At 42.1% G+C, this 21086-nt stretch overlaps 1 protein-coding gene across 1 annotated transcript in view; it reads left to right on the top strand.

The window, feature by feature from the left end:
• The window catches only part of LOC126424586 (potassium voltage-gated channel protein eag-like), a 215855-nt gene extending 197942 nt beyond the window's left edge, over window positions 1-17913 (top strand). Inside the window, exons 12-14 of the mRNA XM_050087328.1 lie at window positions 1100-1288; window positions 13709-13992; window positions 17745-17913. Of these exons, the coding sequence (XP_049943285.1) occupies window positions 1100-1288; window positions 13709-13992; window positions 17745-17913 (642 nt within the window). The remainder of the gene's footprint in view (window positions 1-1099; window positions 1289-13708; window positions 13993-17744) is intronic.
• Window positions 17914-21086: the final 3173 nt, after the last annotated feature.

The raw sequence follows: 21086 nt of genomic DNA, 5'->3' as shown, positions 1-21086 counted from the left end.
TGAATGTTGCGGGCAGAAAATCTAAAATAGAGATTTGTTCCACCATCTATCTTAGTCAATGATATGTGCAATGATGTGCACGTGAGCAAGTATCATCTCTGTGAGAATTCAGAATTTTTGTAGCGACTTGCCCAAATGAGATCCACTCTCGTGGACCCCCAGTTACACCCAACGCACCTCCATTCTTTTTTTTTCGTCTATATTGCTCAGGTTCAGGTTGCAGTCTACCGCTGGAGGTGGATATAGACCACTGTGGGAATCATTTATCTAAACTGAAGCTGTGCGAGGTAGGTTCGAGTCCTCCCTCGGGCATGGGTGTGTGTGTTGTCCTTAGCGTAAGTTATTTTAAGTTAGATTAAGTAGTGTGTAAGCCTATGGGTCGATGGCCTCAGCAGTTTGGTCCAATAGGAACTCACTACAAATTTCCAATTTTCTAAAGTGAAACATCGTAAACAGACAAGTCATCTGCATCGCTGAAGTATCTTAAGTCATAAGACCACTGGAAGTAGCCTTACGTATTTTCTATTATTGTACCATAAAAGGAACTCTGAAACATGCTACATCATAGACTGTCTTATGTTTCGTTCTTAATCACTGCGCTAAATCTTTAACCCATGTTGTTCTGGTATCAAATCTAACTAGACAATATGTTCCAATGTTTTTCATTATTATTAAACCTACATACATAATTATTGCTAAATCTGTGTCTAAAGGTCATAAAGGTAAAGTTATGTGGGTGTTCGGGTGCAAATTTGGCTGTTTTGCCAGGGATGCATGGGGTCTTTGCTAATGTTATGTGACAGCGGCACATTTAGCACTAAATGTGAGATGGAGATTGCAGTGCTTTGCAGGTCGTATCTTTTGTCATGTGAAAGGAATATCTTTAGTGAGAACTGTGAGCTGGTGATGTTGCTGCTTTACAGGTGATGTCATTTGACAGCCATATCTTTTGTCATATGACAGCGGTATCATTAGTGACAACTGTGAGTTGGTGATGTTGTTGCTGTACACGTGGTATCATGTGACAGCCATATCTTTTGTCATGTGACAGCAGTGTCTTGAGTGAGAACCGTGAGCTGGTGACGTCGGCACTTTGCAGGTGGAGTCGTGTGACAGCGGCATGGTCCGCAGTGTGGAGCAGAGGCTGAACGACCCCCCACCCACGCCTCACCCCGTCGTCTCAGGGGTGGCTGCCATGCTGCCTCCGGCAGAGTACAAGGACCTCGTGGCCAACATCATGGACTTCAAGGTCGACGTCAAACTCGAGGTCCAGCGGTTACACCAGAAGGTAAGCACTGCATCAGATAGCCATCAGGGTTGGCAATGGAAGCTAGTACTGCACACAAAAACATTGCCCAATTGAACTGGTAAAGTTGTGATATACACGGTCACTTACATAGTTGCAGCCACTTTTTCTCTCATTTCTTACTTAGATAATGTACAACTTATTTATTCTCATTTGCTGTACATACTATGCAACCAGCACCATACTGCATAAATGGCGCATTATTAAAATAATTTTGCTTGCCTACATAATAGTGATAACAGATCCCAACAACACATCACGGTAAACAGGCCATACATGTAATTACTCGTATTTCACATTACTGAGAGTAAATTGTTCACAATATTTTTTTCTAAATGGATGTTGCAATGTAATCTTCTGGATGTGCCTAGACTTCCATAACATATATATGAAGCTAGATACGGTACGTAACAGGGATAAGTGCAGATAGTTTTGTATTTGCTATGTTAATATCTATACAGATTGGTGTGTTGGTTTTTTTTAATCTGTGTTGAGCAGTCTTCCCATAAACAAGCTACAAACTTTATGATCTGATGTTTTCTGCGCCACTAAGTGGACTACACCTGTTAGTATAGACTGCCCGTTATGTGAGCATGTATCCACACTTCAACATCTGACCTTCTTCCCAGGGGATAATAAGCATCAATTGCTTGTTCTTGCTACACGTAGTGCAAGGTATTAACCAACTTGAAAACATATCACTTGTAACAGCTGCAGCCTGTTAGTATAGATTGCCCATTTTGAGACCATACGTCCACACTTCAATAACTGACCTGCTTCCCAGGGTACAATAAACATTAATGGCTTGCTCATGCGACATATAGTGGGACGTATTAATCAGCTTGAAAACGTATGACTTGTAATAGCTATAATTATTAGTCTGAAAATGATGTAAATACTTATGTAATGTTGTTCATTATACTGTCCTCGGTCACCAACAGAAATATCTGCACTTATGCACGTTACAAACAGTATATAGTGGTGAACACGAAAATAGATATACCATGAAACACCAGTCCAATAATTATTAGTATTTATTAAACATTGTGGAGGTGTTTGTCACATAGCTGGTATTAAATTATTCAGAACTGATGTCCTTCTTCAACGTTGAGTATGATTTGTATTCATGAAGAACTAAGGTTTTCCTTCAACGTCCAGTATGAGTTTTATTAATGCTGGCTGCTGACTGGCTGGACTGCATTCCAGACATGCTTTATGGACAACGCAAGGGACCAGATGGGCTTTCGTGGTGTGAATCATATTTCGGGGTTTTGCATTTTCCTGCGGAATATGCCATTATATGCCCTCCTCATGGACGCTATGACAACAGGATTCACCATTCTTGACACATTGGCGAGAATTATGCTTCTGTTCAACAACTACCATGTCAGTCCTCTTGTTGTATCCCATATTTCCCACCCAAGAACCCTGGGAACAATGGAGGTATGGGTCTCGAGAATCGTTGCTTCCTGTGACCTTTTGTTAGTCGTCTACAGACATGTTGCCATCAATCTGACCACCGCAAATGGAAGCGAGACTCATCACTGAACACCACAAACTGCCACTCAGTGTCCTAGTTGAACCTGACTCTACGCTATGCCTGTCTCTGTCGTCTGTAGAATGGTGTCAGCAGTGAATGACACATAGCAAATCTATATGTCAACCCAGTTCCCATGAGTCTGTTCCCAACTGTTCGTGCTGACACTCGGCCTGTAACATTTGCCCATATCTCAGTTGTTGTTGTCTGTACATTTGTCAGAGTCAGTCTAACAATACTACAATTTCTACAGGGTTTAATTCTTCTTTGTGGACACATACGAGATCTTACCATGCTGTCGTCCTTGCTTCACCTTGCCCCCAAACGATCTGCAGTCTTTGCACGACGGTCGACTGTTCGTGTGATGTGTCAGCACAATTACTCCAGGTCCCTCATGCCAATCATTACACATTTCTCAAGAACTGGAAGATGACGATGTGCTGCATGTGTATGTTTTCTAAGCATGTTGTGCTACAATTGCCTACAGAATATTTCCAGTACCGTTAGACTAGCCCAATAGTAATCATGTATCACACCATTCTTCATTTGTAGGAATGGGTTTTCTCTGTACTGCAAAAAAAAAAAAAAAAAAAAATGAGTATGTGTGAAACATGAATAACATATCCGACTTGCATGGAAAATATGGGGTATTCGTTTGGTGGCGTTTGGTGAAAGTCCTCATGGTGTAACACTTTCCATTTGAGTCAGTGTAAGTTTGAAACAATCCTCATAAAAGATTCAATACTAGCACCCCACCCATCCCAGAAGTAAAAATATACCACTGCATAGAAATGACATTACCAAACCCATGCACTTAATTCAGCTATTCAACACCAATCCTTTATCCTAATGTCACTGACTCGAAATTCCTTTGTCTGGAAACCTTATTCTTCAATTGAAAAATTACCTTCCTAGCCTAAGCATATATAAAAAAGTATTTGCTCTTGAGCTTCAAGAGAAACTTCCAGAGTCATTAATACTCTCCATACATGATTAGCTTCAAGTGGTTTTCCATGAACTTTCATATTAGAGCTCATGTCAGCACGAACTGGCGAAGAATGCTTGAATGCAAAACATATATATGATGTACATGATTTCGACCATACCACTCCTGTCTATGATGAACTATCATGGCTACAGGCTGATAAGTGTAGAGATTATCATATCCTGTGTCTGCTGTATCGTCTTCTCAATCATTGCACTGCTTCCTACTTATCTGCAACCCTTACACTACTGTCTGAAAAATACAGCAAAAAATACTCATTCCCAACAAAGTAAAATACTCTGTTCCACTACTCAAGACTATCATGTTCTCTAAATCATTTTCTGTATAAGGAATCTGACTTTGGAACAAATTCCTCAAAATGTAATAGAAATTAAAATCCTTTCAAACTTCAAAAAATACCTAATGGTCCACTTTCATCACAATAGCTCTCTCTTGATGCAGCTCACTGTAGCCAACCCTCACACCCCACACCAATTTTTTATTTATTTATTTACACGCCAAGTTCCATAGGACCAAATTGAGGAGCGAATCTCCAAGGTCATGGATCTTGTCAGTACATGAAATTACAACAAAAAAGTAATAAAAGATAAAAATAAATCTTTATGAACCCGAAAAAGTCAGTCCATAACTTTAAGTAAACGCAATCGACAATGCAATAAGAAACAGCTTAATTTTTCAAGGAACTCCTCGACAGAATAGAAGGAGTGACCCATGAGGAAACTCTTCAGTTTAGATTTGAAAGCGCGTTGATTACTGCTAAGATTTTTGAATTCGAGTGGCAGCTTATTGAAAATGGATGCAGCAGCATACTGCACACATTTTTGCACAAGGGTTAAGGAAGTCCGATCCAAATGCAGGTTTGATTTCTTCCGAGTATGAACCGAGTGAAAGCTGCTTATTCTTGGGAATAAGCTCATATTTTTAACAAGAAATGACAGTAAGGGATATACATATTGAGTGGCCAATGTCAAAATACCCAGACTCGTGAACAGGGGTCGACAAGAGGTTGGAAAACTTACACCACTTATTGCCCGAACCTCCCGTTTCTGAGTCAAAAATATCCTCCTGAATGGGAAGAGTTACCACAAAATACAATACCATACGACATAAGCGAATTAAAATAAACAAAGTAGACTAATTTTCCTGTCGAACGATCACTCACTTCTGATAACGTTCGAACAGTAATAATGGCAGTATTAAGTCTTTGAACATGTTCCTGAACGTGAGCTTTCCACGACAGCTTACTATCTATTTGAACACCTAGAAATTTGAACTGTGCAGTTTCACTAATCATATGCCCATTCTGTGAAATTAAAACTTCAGGTTTTGTCGAATTGTGTGTTAGAAACTGTAAAAACTGAGTCTTACTGTGATTTAGCGTTAGTTTATTTCCTACAGGCCATGAACTTAGGTCATGTACTGCATTATTTGAAACCGAGCCAGTGTTGCACACAACATCCTTTACTGGAATGTCATGCCTAACGGCCGGGGTTCGATTCCCGGCCGGGTCGGAGATTTTCTGGGTGTTGTGTTGCCCTTATCATCATTCTTTTATCCCCATCGACACGCAAGTCGCCGAAGTGGTGTCAACTCGAAAGACTTGTACCAGGCGAACGGTCTACCTGACAGAAGGCCCTAGCCACACTGCATTTCCATGTATTATTATTATTATTGTTGTGGTTGTTACTATTATTATTATTACAGCAAATTATTACTTTTGTTAACAATGGAAATAATTAGTGTTGAGTTTGTCATGTATTAACTAATTATATCATTGTTAAATCCTCCATTGGTTTTCATCATTATTAGTGTTATTATGATTATTATTATTGTTATTGCAGTTTATTATTTTTATTAATAGTGCAAATTATAATTATTGTGACATGCAATTTTTGTGTTTCTCCTGATCAGACATAAGAAAGGGCATTAAGGTCCTAATGTGTTTGTGCTAAATAAGCAAAAAACAATAATTAATAAAAAAATGAACAGTTACCAGCTATACCCCAGAAATAACCCTGTTAATACTAAATAATAGTAAATTCCCAGATTCTCATATCTTCTCCTTCTAGCTGCATAGTTCGAGAATTTGAATGATTCTTTTAGCAGAAAGATGGTGTCTATATGAGTACATGATTAGTGTTAATCTTAATGAACACATTAAATTTTACTTTCTGCTTATGCAGCTATACTTAAAGGGCTCATGCACCTACACTTAAATGGTAGTGTTTTTTTACAGGCTATCAGTTTCTAAACAGAAAACTGTCTATGGACAGGAGAAATTATTCTGTATGTTAAATTTAAAACTTGCTCTGCTACCTGTCAGGCATTTTATGTTATTGGGTAAATGAACTAAAATTTTTGTTACTGTATATTGGAGTCCTTTCTGAGCCACTGACAGCTTTAATAATGGGTAATGAAGATATTTTCTCTTCTATTGTTGTTGGTATGGACATCACTGTTCTTCTCAAATTGTGATGGATTATTTACAATGAGTTTCATCAACAAATATCTTTATTGTGACTTATTTCCAGTTGTAACCACTGGCCGCCAAGCATTATTGCTTCATCTCACTCCCAAAGTTCTATTGAGCCTTCTGACCCTCACTTATGTATTTGAGAAAGTTGTTTCTGATATCAGAGACGACGAGATTGAGTAAGACTTCTTACAAAACCTAATTTATAGATCCACAAGGCTATCCAAATTGAGAATGACTCATATCTGACATTTTTTGGTTCCACATTTACAGAATCTTTTTCAATTGTTAATCATATAATTAACAATAGTGGCCTAATTTACCTTTAAAAACTCCAAATAGAACAATTGTTACCGTAAACCTATTCATACCATTCCCTAAAATGCCTAACCTACAGTGTTTGCCTCACCTGATAAACTCCTCCCACTTCCATTGTGAAGTTAATCATTTGAAACAATGACCTAGCTTTAAATCCCCTAGTTTTACTCACAAATGATATAGTTTAAATTATTTCACTGTTTGCATAATTCATTGGTTTTAAAAAAGTCTACATATTAGCATATGGTCACTAAATCCCTTGTTTCTAGGTTACTGTTTTAATTTTTTTTATTGTTTTCAGCAATTTTAGTGATATTGTTTTCACTCTTCTGCACCTATCCTTCATAGACAATTACTGCCCTCTCACGTCCTAACCTTTCCTTAACCTACGAGACATTGGAACAATGTCTATTCATTAGTTACATTTTTGAAGTGCACTGTAACAATGATCTGCATGATTTGTATGGTTTTACCATTACAGATGTGAATTTTATCTTTTATTGGTTTCTCATGGCTGCTATTTCTTAGTGCCTCCTCAACATTGTGTAACAAGTGAGTGTAAATAATTCGTTGTAAGGTAGTGACCTATTTTTCATTCGTCCCCAATACGGTCGGAGGAAGGCAACGGCAAACCACCTCCATTACGACCTTGCCTAATACGGCGATGTTGGGTCTCCCGCATCGTTCCCCTACGCTCTGTCAAGAAGCATGGGACTTCATTTCCATTTCCATTCCAAAAGAAAACTATTGTATCACATCTCATACCCTCGCTAGTCAGGTTCATGATCAGCTGCCTATTATTTCGCTAATGCTCATAGTTATTGTGTTATTTGTATGTTACGTAAAGTACTGCGCGAAATTGAAATATTTTGCAGTGAAAAATAGGGGTCGCTATTTTTTAGCTTTCGGTGGATGTTGAACTGTACAAGATGTCTATAAATAAAATGCACCTACGCAAAGAGGCCCCCGCGAGCTGGAACTACAGTATGGCAGAGAAACTTTGTAGATATTCTACTGCATTAACGCAGAACCAACTGACGCTGGAAAAAAAATGAGATCTAATTTTGGTCACCAGGTGCAAATCTGGCGATGTGAGTGCAAGAAAGACGTATAGAATTGTTTACACATGTAGTGGATTAGGAACAGACTTGGGGAGAAAAGGTCAAACAAGTTGATTTCATTATTAAACGCCGCTTACACATTTCGTTCAATATGAGCAGATGCTTCATCCATAAAATGACGTGATCAGTTGCTCGCAGCAGTTCCAGTGGATTCTCAGCAATGTGATCTTGTTCACTGGCCTTCAGATAAGGTAGAGACCGAACGTGTCCCTGTTATTCATTTAAATACTCCCGCAGCCAAAAGTCGCATGGATTCGGGTCAGGTGATATTGCAGACCATAGATCTTGGAAAAAACTTTAAAGGTAACACGCTTTTTGGAGGCTGCATTAAGCAGATCTTTCACTTGGCGAGTGACGTGAGGTGTTGCCGCATCTTGCAAGAGAACAGTGACTTCCACACAGTTACGTTCTTCCAATGCAGGAATCACACGTTGTACAAGGAGCTCTCGGTAACTCGCAGACGTCTCGTCACACCTGACAGACCCTCTGGGTGTGTTCTCTTCAAAGAACAACGGACCGAGTATAAAGGTGCTCGTGAAGCAACACCACACACTCACATACACTCTTCATGCACAACATGCGGTTCAACAGTACTCGAAATTCGGCCGTTCTGTGTATGCACTCCACCATGTAGCGTGAAATGTGGTTCATCACTCCATAGAATGTTGCCCAGCTTTTATATGTGCTAACGTCCGCCTCCGTAGCGTAGCCGTAGCACAGACCGCCTACCATGCGGGGTCCCGGGTTCGATTCCCGAGAGAGGACTGGGTTGTGTGTCCTTCATTATCATTTTCATCATCATTGACTCGCAAGTCGCCGATGTGGCGTCACCTAAAGAGGACTTACAATACGTCGGCCGAACTCCCCCGAATGGGGCCTCCCAGCCAACAATTCCATACGATCATTTCCATTTTTCCATATGTGCCAACAACCGAGGAGCAAATTTAGAAAGTTGCTGAAGATTTTAAGGTTTCAGTTGCTGCGCTGTCTGGAGCTTGTACGGGTGCCAGTGTAAAACAAACCACAAAACGTTCCGTCCTGTCGATCGTGCACTCGGCTGTTCTCATGACATTGCACGAGCGAGGAACATCCTCCATGCTCAGTTACAGCAACAGTGACCTTGTCTGTTAACTTCCATCGGGACAGGACGCCTCGCCTTCCTCTCCCAGGTGCCACACCAAGCTCACTCGAGCTTTTCAGTTTCACTATCATCTTCTATAAACCATTGAATGACATCGGGATTCTCCTCAGACCTTTCAATCGGCGATACTCTCTCACTGGAGCACTGTAGTTGCGGATGTTCACACAAACAGTTTTACTGACAGCGCCAGGATTCTCTTCTCGATTGCCATACTGTTCACTCACATTATGAGTCGTGAAATGACGCCATGGATTTCATACCGTCATATAAACAGCATACAGCACTACACTCCTGGAAATTGAAATAAGAACACCGTGAATTCATTGTCCCAGGAAGGGGAAACTTTATTGACACATTCCTGGTGTCAGATACATCACATGATCACACTGACAGAACCACAGGCACATAGACACAGGCAACAGAGCATGCACAATGTCGGCACTAGTACAGTGTATATCCACCTTTCGCAGCAATGCAGGCTGCTATTCTCCCATGGAGACGATCGTAGAGATGCTGGATGTAGTCCTGTGGAACGGCTTGCCATGCCATTTCCACCTGGCGCCTCAGTTGGACCAGCGTTCGTGCTGGACGTGCAGACCGCGTGAGACGACGCTTCATCCAGTCCCAAACATGCTCAATGGGGGACAGATCCGGAGATCTTGCTGGCCAGGGTAGTTGACTTACACCTTCTAGAGCACGTTGGGTGGCACGGTATACATGCGGACGTGCATTGTCCTGTTGGAACAGCAAGTTCCCTTGCCGGTCTAGGAATGGTAGAACGATGGGTTCGATGACGGTTTGGATGTACCGTGCACTATTCAGTGTCCCCTCGACGATCACCAGTGGTGTACGGCCAGTGTAGGAGATCGCTCCCCACACCATGATGCCGGGTGTTGGCCCTGTGTGCCTCGGTCGTATGCAGTCCTGATTGTGGCGCTCACCTGCACGGCGCCAAACACGCATACGACCATCATTGGCACCAAGGCAGAAGCGACTCTCATCGCTGAAGACGACACGTCTCCATTCGTCCCTCCATTCACGCCTGTCGCGACACCACTGCAGGCGGGCTGCACGATGTTGGGGCGTGAGCGGAAGACGGCCTAACGGTGTGCGGGACCGTAGCCCAGCTTCATGGAGACGGTTGCGAATGATCCTCGCCGATACCCCAAGAGCAACAGTGTCCCTAATTTGCTGGGAAGTGGCGGTGCGGTCCCCTACGGCACTGCGTAGGATCCTACGGTCTTGGCGTGCATTCGTGCGTCGCTGCGGTCCGGTCCCAGGTCGACGGGCACGTGCACCTTCCGCTGACCACTGGCGACAACATCGATGTACTGTGGAGACCTCACGCCCCACGTGTTGAGCAATTCGGCGGTACGTCCACCCGGCCTCCCGCATGCCCACTATACGCCCTCGCTCAAAGTCCGTCAACTGCACATACGGTTCACGTCCACGCTGTCGCGGCATGCTACCAATGTTAAAGACTGCGATGGAGCTCCGTATGCCACGGCAAACTGGCTGACACTGACGGCGGCGGTGCACAAATGCTGCGCAGCTAGCGCCATTCGACGGCCAACACCGCGGTTCCTGGTGTGTCCGCTGTGCCGTGCGTGTGATCATTGCTTGTACAGCCCTCTCGCAGTGTCCGGAGCAAGTATGGTGGGTCTGACACACCGGTGTCAATGTGTTCTTTTTTCCATTTCCAGGAGTGTAGATTAGCACCTGATGGGCAAAACTGAAACGAATTTTTTCCGGTTAAATAGGTTCTGCACATCGATACATTAGCATATCTACCAAGTTTCCCTGCCGTACGATAATTACAACCCACACTGGATACCTCTGATTAGCTGCACTTTGATTATAATCTTCCGGTACTTTGCTGCATTCGAAACGTAGATATATTCAATTTTTTCTTAATCTTCTGAGACGAGACCTATATATCTATCTCGAGATAATGGATCGTTCGTAGTGCACTCACTTCCGACCGTTTCCACAAAGAATGGAGTGGAACCGAAATATTCGTAACACTCCTCATATCTGATAAACGGTTCGAGCTATCGAAACATGTTTTTGGCAAATCATGCCACTGAAATTGGAGAGTATTTTGCCATATAGTTAATTAACATCAGAAGCTTTCTTAACTGCATTTTTCAGTAAAAATGTAAATTTGTTTAATTGCCATCGATAGCTGACGAAATAACAATTAATATGGTTTTATAATAACGTAAATTATGGAACCACAAGTTTATTTGTATATCCCTGACTTTTCCTAAATGGTTTGTTTAATAATACACTTTTTACGATCTTATTGCATTTGCAATTACACCTGTATTAGCGTCTTGATTAGGTGAAACTGTGTAAAATACACTGTGTTTTTGAAGAAGAAGCTAATTTTTAGATGACAATAAGAATAACAAAAAAGATTTATAAATCACACGAAAATAAATCGTTCCTTGTGCTGCAGTTTCACCGTAATCACAGCAATCGTAAATATTACGAAATATTTTCGCATTCTGCAACTATGCATCATGTCAGCTGTTTGCGATACATGAAATTTGTGACGAGCTCGGACTCGAACATAGATTTCCCATTTATCGGGAGCAGTCGCCTTAACCACTCCGGCTGTCCGAGAAAGCCTCCAGGACCGCTCCAGGTTGCCATATGTTAGCAAGTCACAACCTTTATGCTCGCACAATTCGTGATTCCCGCATAGGGAGACATATCTCATATCGTCATTTTAGCATGTTGAGGCATGGATACGTCATTGGTGGTTACATTGCATGCGTTTATACAGTGTATTTTCACAATACAATGCTATTCGGACTTGAATACGTGTCCAAAGAGGAATGTATTGTAATGATACAGACAGTGCATAAACACGTACAATGTAACCATCAATGATGATGAATCGTTGGCCAGATGTCCTAAAATGAGTATGTAAGACTTGTCTCCCTGTAGGGGAATCATTAATTGTGCCAACATAAGGGTTGTGGCAATAAAACGACTATTCATGTTGGTGTATAGAATGTACGAGTCTGGTGATATACTATCTGACTTTCGGAAAAACAAGATCCACACAATTCCGAAGACTACAAGGGCCTACAAGTGCCAGAATTATTGCACAATCAGCTGAACGGATCATGCATCCAAGTTGCTGACAAGAATAGTATACACAAGAATGAAAAAGAAAATTAAGTAGCTGTTAGATGGTGTTACGTTTGGCGTTAGGACGAGGCAGTTGTGGTGTTGCAGTTGATAATGGAAGTAAGACTAAAGAAAAATCGAGACATGTTTATAGGATTTGTCGACTTGGAGAAAGCGTTCGACAATGTCAAATAGAGCAAGATGTTCGAAATTCTAAGAAAAATAGCGCTAAGCTACAGGGAAAGACGGATAATATACATTGTGTACAAGAGCCAAGAGAGAACAATAAGAGAACGAGGTGCTCGAATTAAAACGTGTGTAAGACAGGGAGTGTTCTTTCACCTCTACTGTTCAATTTATGTCGCGAAGAAGCAATGACGGAAATAAAATGTTCAAGTGTGGTATCAAAATTCAAGGAGAAAGGATGTCAATGATACGATTCGCTCATGACATTTGTATCCTCACTGGAAGTGAAGAAGAATTACAGGATCTACTGACTGGAATCGACAGTCCAATGAGTACAGAATATGGACTGAGAGTAAATCAAAGAAGGACGAAATTAATGAGAAGTAGCGTAATTGAGAACAGCGAAGAGCTTAACATCAGTATTGGTGATCACGAAGTAGATGAAGTTCAAGAATTCTGCTACCTAGGCAACAAAATAACACATGGCGGACGGACAAGGGAGGACATAGAAAGCAGATCTGCCGCGCTGGATAGCCGCGCGGTCTGAGGCGCCTTGTCATGGTCCGCGCGGCTCCTCCCGTCGGAGGTTCGAGTAATCCAACGGGTATGTGTGTGTGTGTGTGTGTGTGTGTGTGTGTCGTTCTTAGCGTATGTTAGTTTAGATTAATTAGTGTGAAAGCTTAGGGACCGATGACAGATGACCAGCACTGGCAAAAAGGGAATCCCTGGCAAAGGGAAGTGTACTAGTATCAAATATAGGCCGTAATGTGAGGAAGAAATTTCTGAGAATGTATGTCTGGAGCACAACAATTGTATGGTAGTGAAACATGGACTGCGGAAAGACTGGAAAAGAAATGAATGGAAGCTTTTCAGAGGTGACGCTACAGAAGGATATTGAAAATTAGGTGGACTGATAAGGTAAGGAATTAAGAGGTACTACGCAAAATAGGAGAGGAATTGACAAGGAGGAAGAACGGAATGGTTATATGGAGCTGTAGAGGGTAAAATCTATAGAGGGAAACGGAACTTGGAATGCATTCAGCAAGTAATTGAGTATGTGGGTTGCAAGTGCTACTGTGAGATGAAGAGGTTGGTGCAGAAGAGAAATTCGTGGCGGGACGCATCAAACCAGTTACGAAAAAGAAATAGAAAAGGTTGTGCGTATGTGATATATGGAAGTTTGGATCGGTACTGGAGGTACGATCGGATGCAGAAGTGGTTAGGCCGACTGCTTGTGATGAGCGAGAAATGCAGGTACGAGTCCCTGTCGGGCAAAAATTTCCATGTGTCGCAAACAGCCGACATCAGTGCGAGGTCGCACAACGCGAAACTATTTCATAATGTTCCGCTTCAGAAGTGCGCCTTCCCCACCACTACCGTCGTTCCCTCCCAGCTAGGAGCCAAGTAACACTGTACGCCCTGTACTGTCCACCGTCCGGCGTACCAGAGCACAGTGAGCAGCAGTGTGGCACTGCGCAGGTGGGCCGCATGGAGGAGATGCTGGCCGAGATCGTGCAGAGGCTCGGCCCCGCCCCCACCCCCGCCCCCGCGCCGGAGGCGGCCGCCCCCGACGCGGCGGCTGGAGGAGCGTCGGCGGCGGACGTGTCGCAGGTGAGCCTCCAGCCCAAGCCGCAGCAGCAGTCTGCCACGCCCACCTCGTCCTCGTCGTCTTCTGGCGGCGGCGGCGGGGGCGGAACCACCATCCCGGTACCAGTCAGCGGGGGTGGAAACGGCGTGGGAGGCCTCGTTCTCAGGAAAAGGAGGTGGGTACCCACAGCCACGCCCACAGCTGTCACATAGTTAATGCCCCACACACTGCCAACTCACTTTAGTCGCACCTTCCACGCCAGCAACTTCCTCAGCCCTTTAATTTCTTTCCCTGTCTGGCCTGTAAATTCGCAAGAAACATCTCTTCATTTCTCGCTAAACAAGACTCATCTTTTAATGTTTATACATTAATGGTCAATTTCTCACTGTTGTGTGTCAAATCTTGTAATATACACTTACTGTAAGCTTTCATTTTCGAACAAACAGAAAGTTTAGGGCAGTTTTGTCAAATAAAGAATTGGAGACTGTGGCTATTATATGAAATAAATTGTTAGAGGCGTACAGCAACATGCCACAAACTGGTTTTAGGTTACGTTATTCAAAAAGTACTGTTACCTGTTTCGATTTGACACAATTAATCGTCAGACGGCTTCCGTGTTTTCGTCAAAACAAACGATGCGTCGGTTTACTGGCGAACTGCCAACGATAAACGGTAATATACAATTACATACGTGTAGCAAAGATGGTTGTGCTACAGATGTGTGTTAGAATACAACTTACGTGAAATTCCCATCTGGCTCATTCGTTTTTTGCAGTTTTCTTCCAACGAAATATATGCAAAGATGTTCGTATTTTCACCATCACATACGTCGGTTTGCATCGTAAAACTATTATATAGTTTAGTCACAAAACGAATTTCCAATGTGCACCACGTGTTTTGATTCAAACCTATGAAAACAAATACAGAATTTACAAAATACAGCCGCGCGGGGTATCCGTGCGGTCTGAAGCGCCTTGTCGGAGGTTCGAGTCCTCCCTCGCGCAGGGGTGTGTGTGATGTCTTCAGCGTAAGTTAGATTAAGTAGTGTGTAAGCTTAGGGACCGATGACGTCAGCAGTGTGGTCCCATAGAACTTATTATAAATTTCCAAATTTACAGAGTACACGAGTGTCAAAGACGCTGCGATACAATGAGGCAAAGGTATGGCTTTTTCATAAAGGACGCCTAAATTATATTTGTGTTAAACTGAAGAAGTTCTTTACATTAATTGTAGGGCATTAAATACAGGCAGATAATTACAGTGTTGCAAACTTCTTTCATACAACGATAGATAAATAAATGTGGGTAACAAAGTGTGTGATATCCTTAGGTGCTATTTGAAGAGTGATCATGGAAATATAATAAAATTTATTAATATTTAGTTTCGTAAATAATGTTGGCTATGATAGAGACATGCAATATTGTACGGTATTTTACTTGATATGCAACAGGTGTACAAACATTGTCTATATTGGAGTGTGGAAAACAGTTCCAGGAAGTCTGACAGGAAATGAGTGTTACAAACTGAGTCTGCTCGTCAAGGATATTGTCAGGGCAACCGTTTTTTGTGTGTTTATTTCTGTTTGCTCTAACAGATTCACAGTGGCTCCTTTTTTTACTAACTGTAATATTTTCTCTCAGTGTTTCTCACTGAATGGTTTTCTTCTGCAGTGTGGACTGCTAATGTATATTTGTTCAAGTTTCCTAGTCTAAACCATCAAGGTGGCCTTTGTACCTAATCTCGAATCCTCCGCCTATCTGACCAATGTAGAATTTTAGCCACACATCAGATTGGAGCTTGTATATTGCTGTTCTACGCTGAGTCGAAACGTCTGGGTCTGTTTGCCACCACCACATCTAAGATGTCATCTTCACGAGTCTGTTCTCCAATTAACTCCTGAAGATAATTTTCAGATAAGTCACTTGGAACAATTTCATATGATGCACTATACCACAAAATCAAACTCGAGGCTTTGTGTTTCGGGATAGTAGTTCTGCAACTGTATAGCACTGAGTTTAGTTGTGCCGTTCAAGTATACCAGTACACTGTCTTATGGATCATAGAACTTGTTGCGCACAGTTTGACTTTCTTGTAAAAATCCGTTCGTGCTCTTTGGCATCAAGTTGTATAAGTAGGAGTACTAGGGGATGGAGATCTCTGAGCAGCATGTTGCAAGGCATCCCAGATATCCTCAATAACGTTCATATCTGGGGAGTTTGGTGGCCAGCGGAAGTATTTAAATTCAGAAGAGTGCTCCTGGAGCCACTCTGTAGCAATTCACGATGTGTTGGGTGTCGCATAGTCCCACTGGAATTGCCCAAGTCCATCGGAATGCACAGTGGATATGAATGGATGCAGGTGATCAGACAGGATGATTACGTCCGTGTCACCCGTCAGAGTCGTATCTAGACTTATTAGGGACCCCATATCACTCCAGCTACACACGCCCCACACCATTATAGAGCCACCACTGTCTTGAACAGTCTCCGGCTGATATATACAGCGTCTATTGATTCTTGAGTTTGTCCATCCGCTCGATACAATTTGAAACGAGACTCGTACGACCAGGCAACATGTTTACAGACATCAATAGTCCAATGTCGGTGTTGATGGGCCCGGGCGAGCCGTAAAGTTTTGTAGCGTGCAGTCACACGAGTGGGCCTTAGGCTCCCAAAGCCCATGTCGATGACTTGTTGATGGCCCATCATTGAAATCCGCAGCAATTTGCGGAAGGGTTGCACTTGTGTCATGCTGAACGATTCTCTTTAGTCGTCGTTGGTCTCGTTCTTGCAGCATCTTTCTCCGGTCGCAGCGATATCGGAGATTTGAGGTTTTACCGGGTTCCTCATATTGAAGGCACACGCGTGAAATGGTTGTACAGAAAAATACCTACTTCGTTGCTACCACGGATAAGCTGTGCCCCATCGCTCGTGCGCCGACTATAACACCACGTTCTGACTCACTTAAATCTTGATAACGTGCCATTGTAGCAGCAGTAACCGATCTAACAACTGCACCAGACACTTGTTGTCTTATATAGGTGTTGCCAACCACAGTGCCGTATTCTGCCAGTTTACATATCTCGGTATCTGAATACACATGCCTATACCAGTTTCTTCGGCGCTTCAGTGCATATTGCTTCCTCCTGCGTATAACTCCATAAGATCAGGGAGATAAAATTAAAGAGTTTCGAGCCCACACGGAGGCTTACTGGCAATCGTTCTTCCCTCGCACTATTCGAAACTGGATAAGGAAAGGGACAACTGAGAGTAGTACACAAAGTACCCTCCGCCTAACACCGGAAGGTCACTTGCGGAGTATAGAAGTAGGTGTAGGCGTAGCCACAAGTCACGAAAAGTCAGGTACAGCAATGATGACATGGTGTATTACTTTATTGCTGTGGCAGATTTCTGTTGACAGCCATAGGGCACACATAATGTAAGGAAACTGGTCAGGTGTGAGAATGACTCATGCATGGAGGGTTCTGCATAAGGTTAATTACGTACATAGACAGTTCATCTAATTTGTGAACTCTCGACAGTTTTTCCCTGTTATCCACATTTATACTGGTAAGACATCGAACCCAATCAGTCCAAGACGTTCGAGAATTTTTAATTTTAATTTTGAAGTCGGACAGTAAATGACAAAAGAAGTATAATTGAAAATTAACAATTTTATAATTTTTTTTCCTTTACTTGTACTGTGAAATCTAGGTTCCTGCTGAATTCTAGGTAAATGGGAAATACGCTACGGGTCTTAATGAGTGAGTTTGTAGTTATCAATATATGTGACATAAAGGCCGTATCTTTTGACTGCATTGAGTTATTTGTCAGGCATTCTATTTAACCAGAACCAGACAACCCCAAGTATTCGAAAAGTAATTTAATGCCAGCACAGCGGACTTGTGACCCTCTGCTGTGCACACAGGTCCAAGTCCAGGAACAAGGGCGCTGCGCCCGGGGTGCCCACCACGAGCTCGCCGAGGACTTCCCCGACGGAGACGACGAGGATGCTGCCGCCCACGGAGGAGGCGGACTCGGGGGCCTCGTCCGAGGAGAAGAGGTCCTCGTACCGCCGCTCCAGGGAGTTCCTGTAGCGACTGTCTGCCCAGCTGCCTCGTGCGGACCAGCCCTGAGCGAGGGCAGCGCCCACCCACCCGTCACCCGACAGCTGGTGCCCGGCTCCGGGTCACGGTATCCTGAGTGCCTCCGCCTGAGTCGCCTTACCGTTGGGTCCAGAAAGTGTGATGTGAATGGTCAAAGCAGGATTTCACCACCTTGAGCTTCTACGCAAAGCCAACATCTGAACCCAAGTTCGCAGTGCTAATCTGTGGAACTGTGTCGCCTCATCAAGTTGGGATTAGGTTCGTGGTTATGGTAACTGCTCTCCTGGGTAAATATTTCTTGGATTTCTTGCCACATCAGGCTTTCTTTACTCAAGCTTTCAACGACTTCCTCTGCCTTCATCGTCACGAGTTCACCACTGTTCTAATAGACCATGTGGTAAAATCGAAGGTATTTGGCCGAATTATGTCGTCCAAATGCTACCACAAATTAGTCAGTGTCTATGATGGAGGAACAATAGAAGCAATACTGATTCCATCAGATGTTAGAGAACTCTGCATACTTCCCTGTAGCCTTTCAGGATTGAATGCCCATCTCCATGTAGTTACCATCCTCGTTAAAGATATTATTATACATTCTGATTGCAATGTCTTCTTTGATTGCAGGATTCCAGAAGTTAGTAAAAGGCAGCCGTGGTCTCATTGTTCCCAGTTACCTGTGTGCAGGATCTCTTTCATTTTCTAGGATGATCATGAAATAGATTGAATATCTTGTCTACCCAGGACTGCTCCGCAGAAAGAATAGAGTTCTATTGGCTTATAATCTTGTGATGATTGAGCGTCTCTGTGTTTTCATTTCTTAGCGTTAGTTAATCTAACACCTCATTCATTTGCTTCCGCAACACTTTCCCAGGTACCTGATTACAGAATCTAGGTGGTCCTTGTCAAAAAGAGTTCCAGCTTTGTGTATCATTGTGTTTAAAACTGCTCTGTTTTGGTCTCAATGGTGAAAGCTGACTAATCTATCATCAAACGGAATCTGAATCGCTATCAATTTTCCTCCACCATGAACATCTCAGGTAGTACGAGAACTTCCAACTCCTTTACTCTGTGATGTTTGACAGATAGAATTCCAGTAGTTACGTACAAAAGTATCACAAGACATCAAGTGTGACACCTATTGGCGCTGGTTACAGAGGCCATCGTTGAAAGATTGAGTCTATAATCGAACGTGATGTGTTAAGAATTTGGAGAAACATGTATCACAAAATGCAAAATGTCACCTCGAGAAACCTTCGTAGGCGTTGGTACTCCCTACCCACTTCCTTGTTCATTTTTATTGTCACTCCTTGTCTTCATGGCTATATAGCTGGAATACATTCCATTCACAAGTACATCAATTTCAGGATTTGTGGCTCCAAATCGGTGTCCTCTAAACTATGGTTAACTTATACATCTCCATATGAGCAATAAGGTAGACACCTATTGTTGATGAGTTGACAACATTTAATTGACTGTGTAGAATGAAGATGTAGGTAAAACTAAAATATGATCTTCTGACAAGGAAACATTACTTACGTTCTGCAGTTGATAGTGTGACATAAGAGGTAAATAAGTTATGACTGAAAAGCTGAATCACCTCAAGAGCAACTACCCAATGATCTGGAGGGCAAATGATATGTCAGTCCTGAAACAGGAAGGCTAAGATTCATTTAACAGTTTTATGGCACCACATTACTTTAACTGCAGAAGTTACCTTGTGAAAGAAACATCCATCCAATATGTATCTTTCTTTTCAAATGTGTTAACTTAACTTACAGCCTTATTTTGCAACTTAAATGGGCTCTTATCTCTTGTTTATAGCATTTATTGCAAGTGTCTAGCTTTTTTATCATTACTTGTTTGGAACTACAGTTGAGTGTATTTTGGTTGCAAATGGAGACATACTATTGCAGTTTAGTGTGTCCCCTACATATTTCAGCTATCAGACGTGGTACAAAATAAAGTAAAAAATAATCTCACCACCGAGCACACCTTGCAGTATTACTACACTGTAACGTGATGCAGATCATCCGCAATTCTTCAAAAAAAGAATTGGTTTTATTTAATGTGGCTGAGTCCACTGAAGCTCAAGGTGAATTAGCGTGAAAAAACTCTGTTACAATATGTACTGATCGGTGCAGTGGAAATACTTATTAGATTTTAAGAATCTAGGTAAGGCATTCTCTATCATCAGGAACACCTGATGCCAAAGTGAATAAATGACGATTCCATTAAATGCATTTGCTTGTAACTGGTGCTGAAAGTCTCAGAAGTTACGGGAAAAAATTGTAAATTGTGAAACTTCTTGCTAATGGTGCCTGCCGCAGGGTACCAAATGCCTTAAATCACGTAGACTTGGCTCGTTTAAGTCGAGCCTTCTGAGCAGAAATAATTTTTTTTTCTTGTGTTGATTTGCTAGGTTATCAGACGTGTTTCCATGTTTGGTGGACATTAACATTACTTTCGTGCTTCAGTGAAGATGAGAGTGGTAACTGCTACACTATGTGGCTACAATTGCAATACTGAAGAAACTTGTTTTAGTTTTAATAAACAAGCGTCCATTGGATGTGTACCTGTTGTAGGTGAAGAAATATATGTTACTGGACAGGTTTTCCGTAATAGATAACCTGAAGAAAGTGTATGCTCTACATGCTGTAATTCAACATGTTAAGTCATATTTTTTCTATAACAATTGCAAATTGTGAGATCATTTTTACTTTATGCATAAAATTTCATTGGTGTGAAACTGAGGTTTGCGTGGCTGACGATAATACATAAAGTAATTCATTAAGCAGACATCCATTTGTTATGCACATTCCTTGTTATATTTCTTATTTTACGACATTAGAAGCAGAAGTAAGCTTTTAGCAATAACAAAAAGTGTTCCAAAAAGATCTAGACTGTGCTTTGCAGGAAGAGTACAGACTTTATACTTAAGGTGATGGGAAGTAGATCAATTTAAGAAATGAAGTGATGGCAAACCTTTTTTGAAACTATCATGATTTGAATCTCTTTTGTGACTCTTTTATTTCTATTTCCTTATGTTACAAAGGGAACTCGTTCCTATCTTTGTGGCCATGTTTGTTTTCAGATTTCATAAATTATGTGCAGTATAATTATAAAATTTGAAAACAGTCTATGACATTCCAAATTTGGACCTGAAA

This window comes from Schistocerca serialis, chromosome 10 (genome assembly GCF_023864345.2).
Source record: "Schistocerca serialis cubense isolate TAMUIC-IGC-003099 chromosome 10, iqSchSeri2.2, whole genome shotgun sequence".
NCBI classification, from domain to species: domain Eukaryota; kingdom Metazoa; phylum Arthropoda; class Insecta; order Orthoptera; family Acrididae; genus Schistocerca; species Schistocerca serialis.
This window is presented reverse-complemented; position numbering and strand designations above follow the sequence as displayed.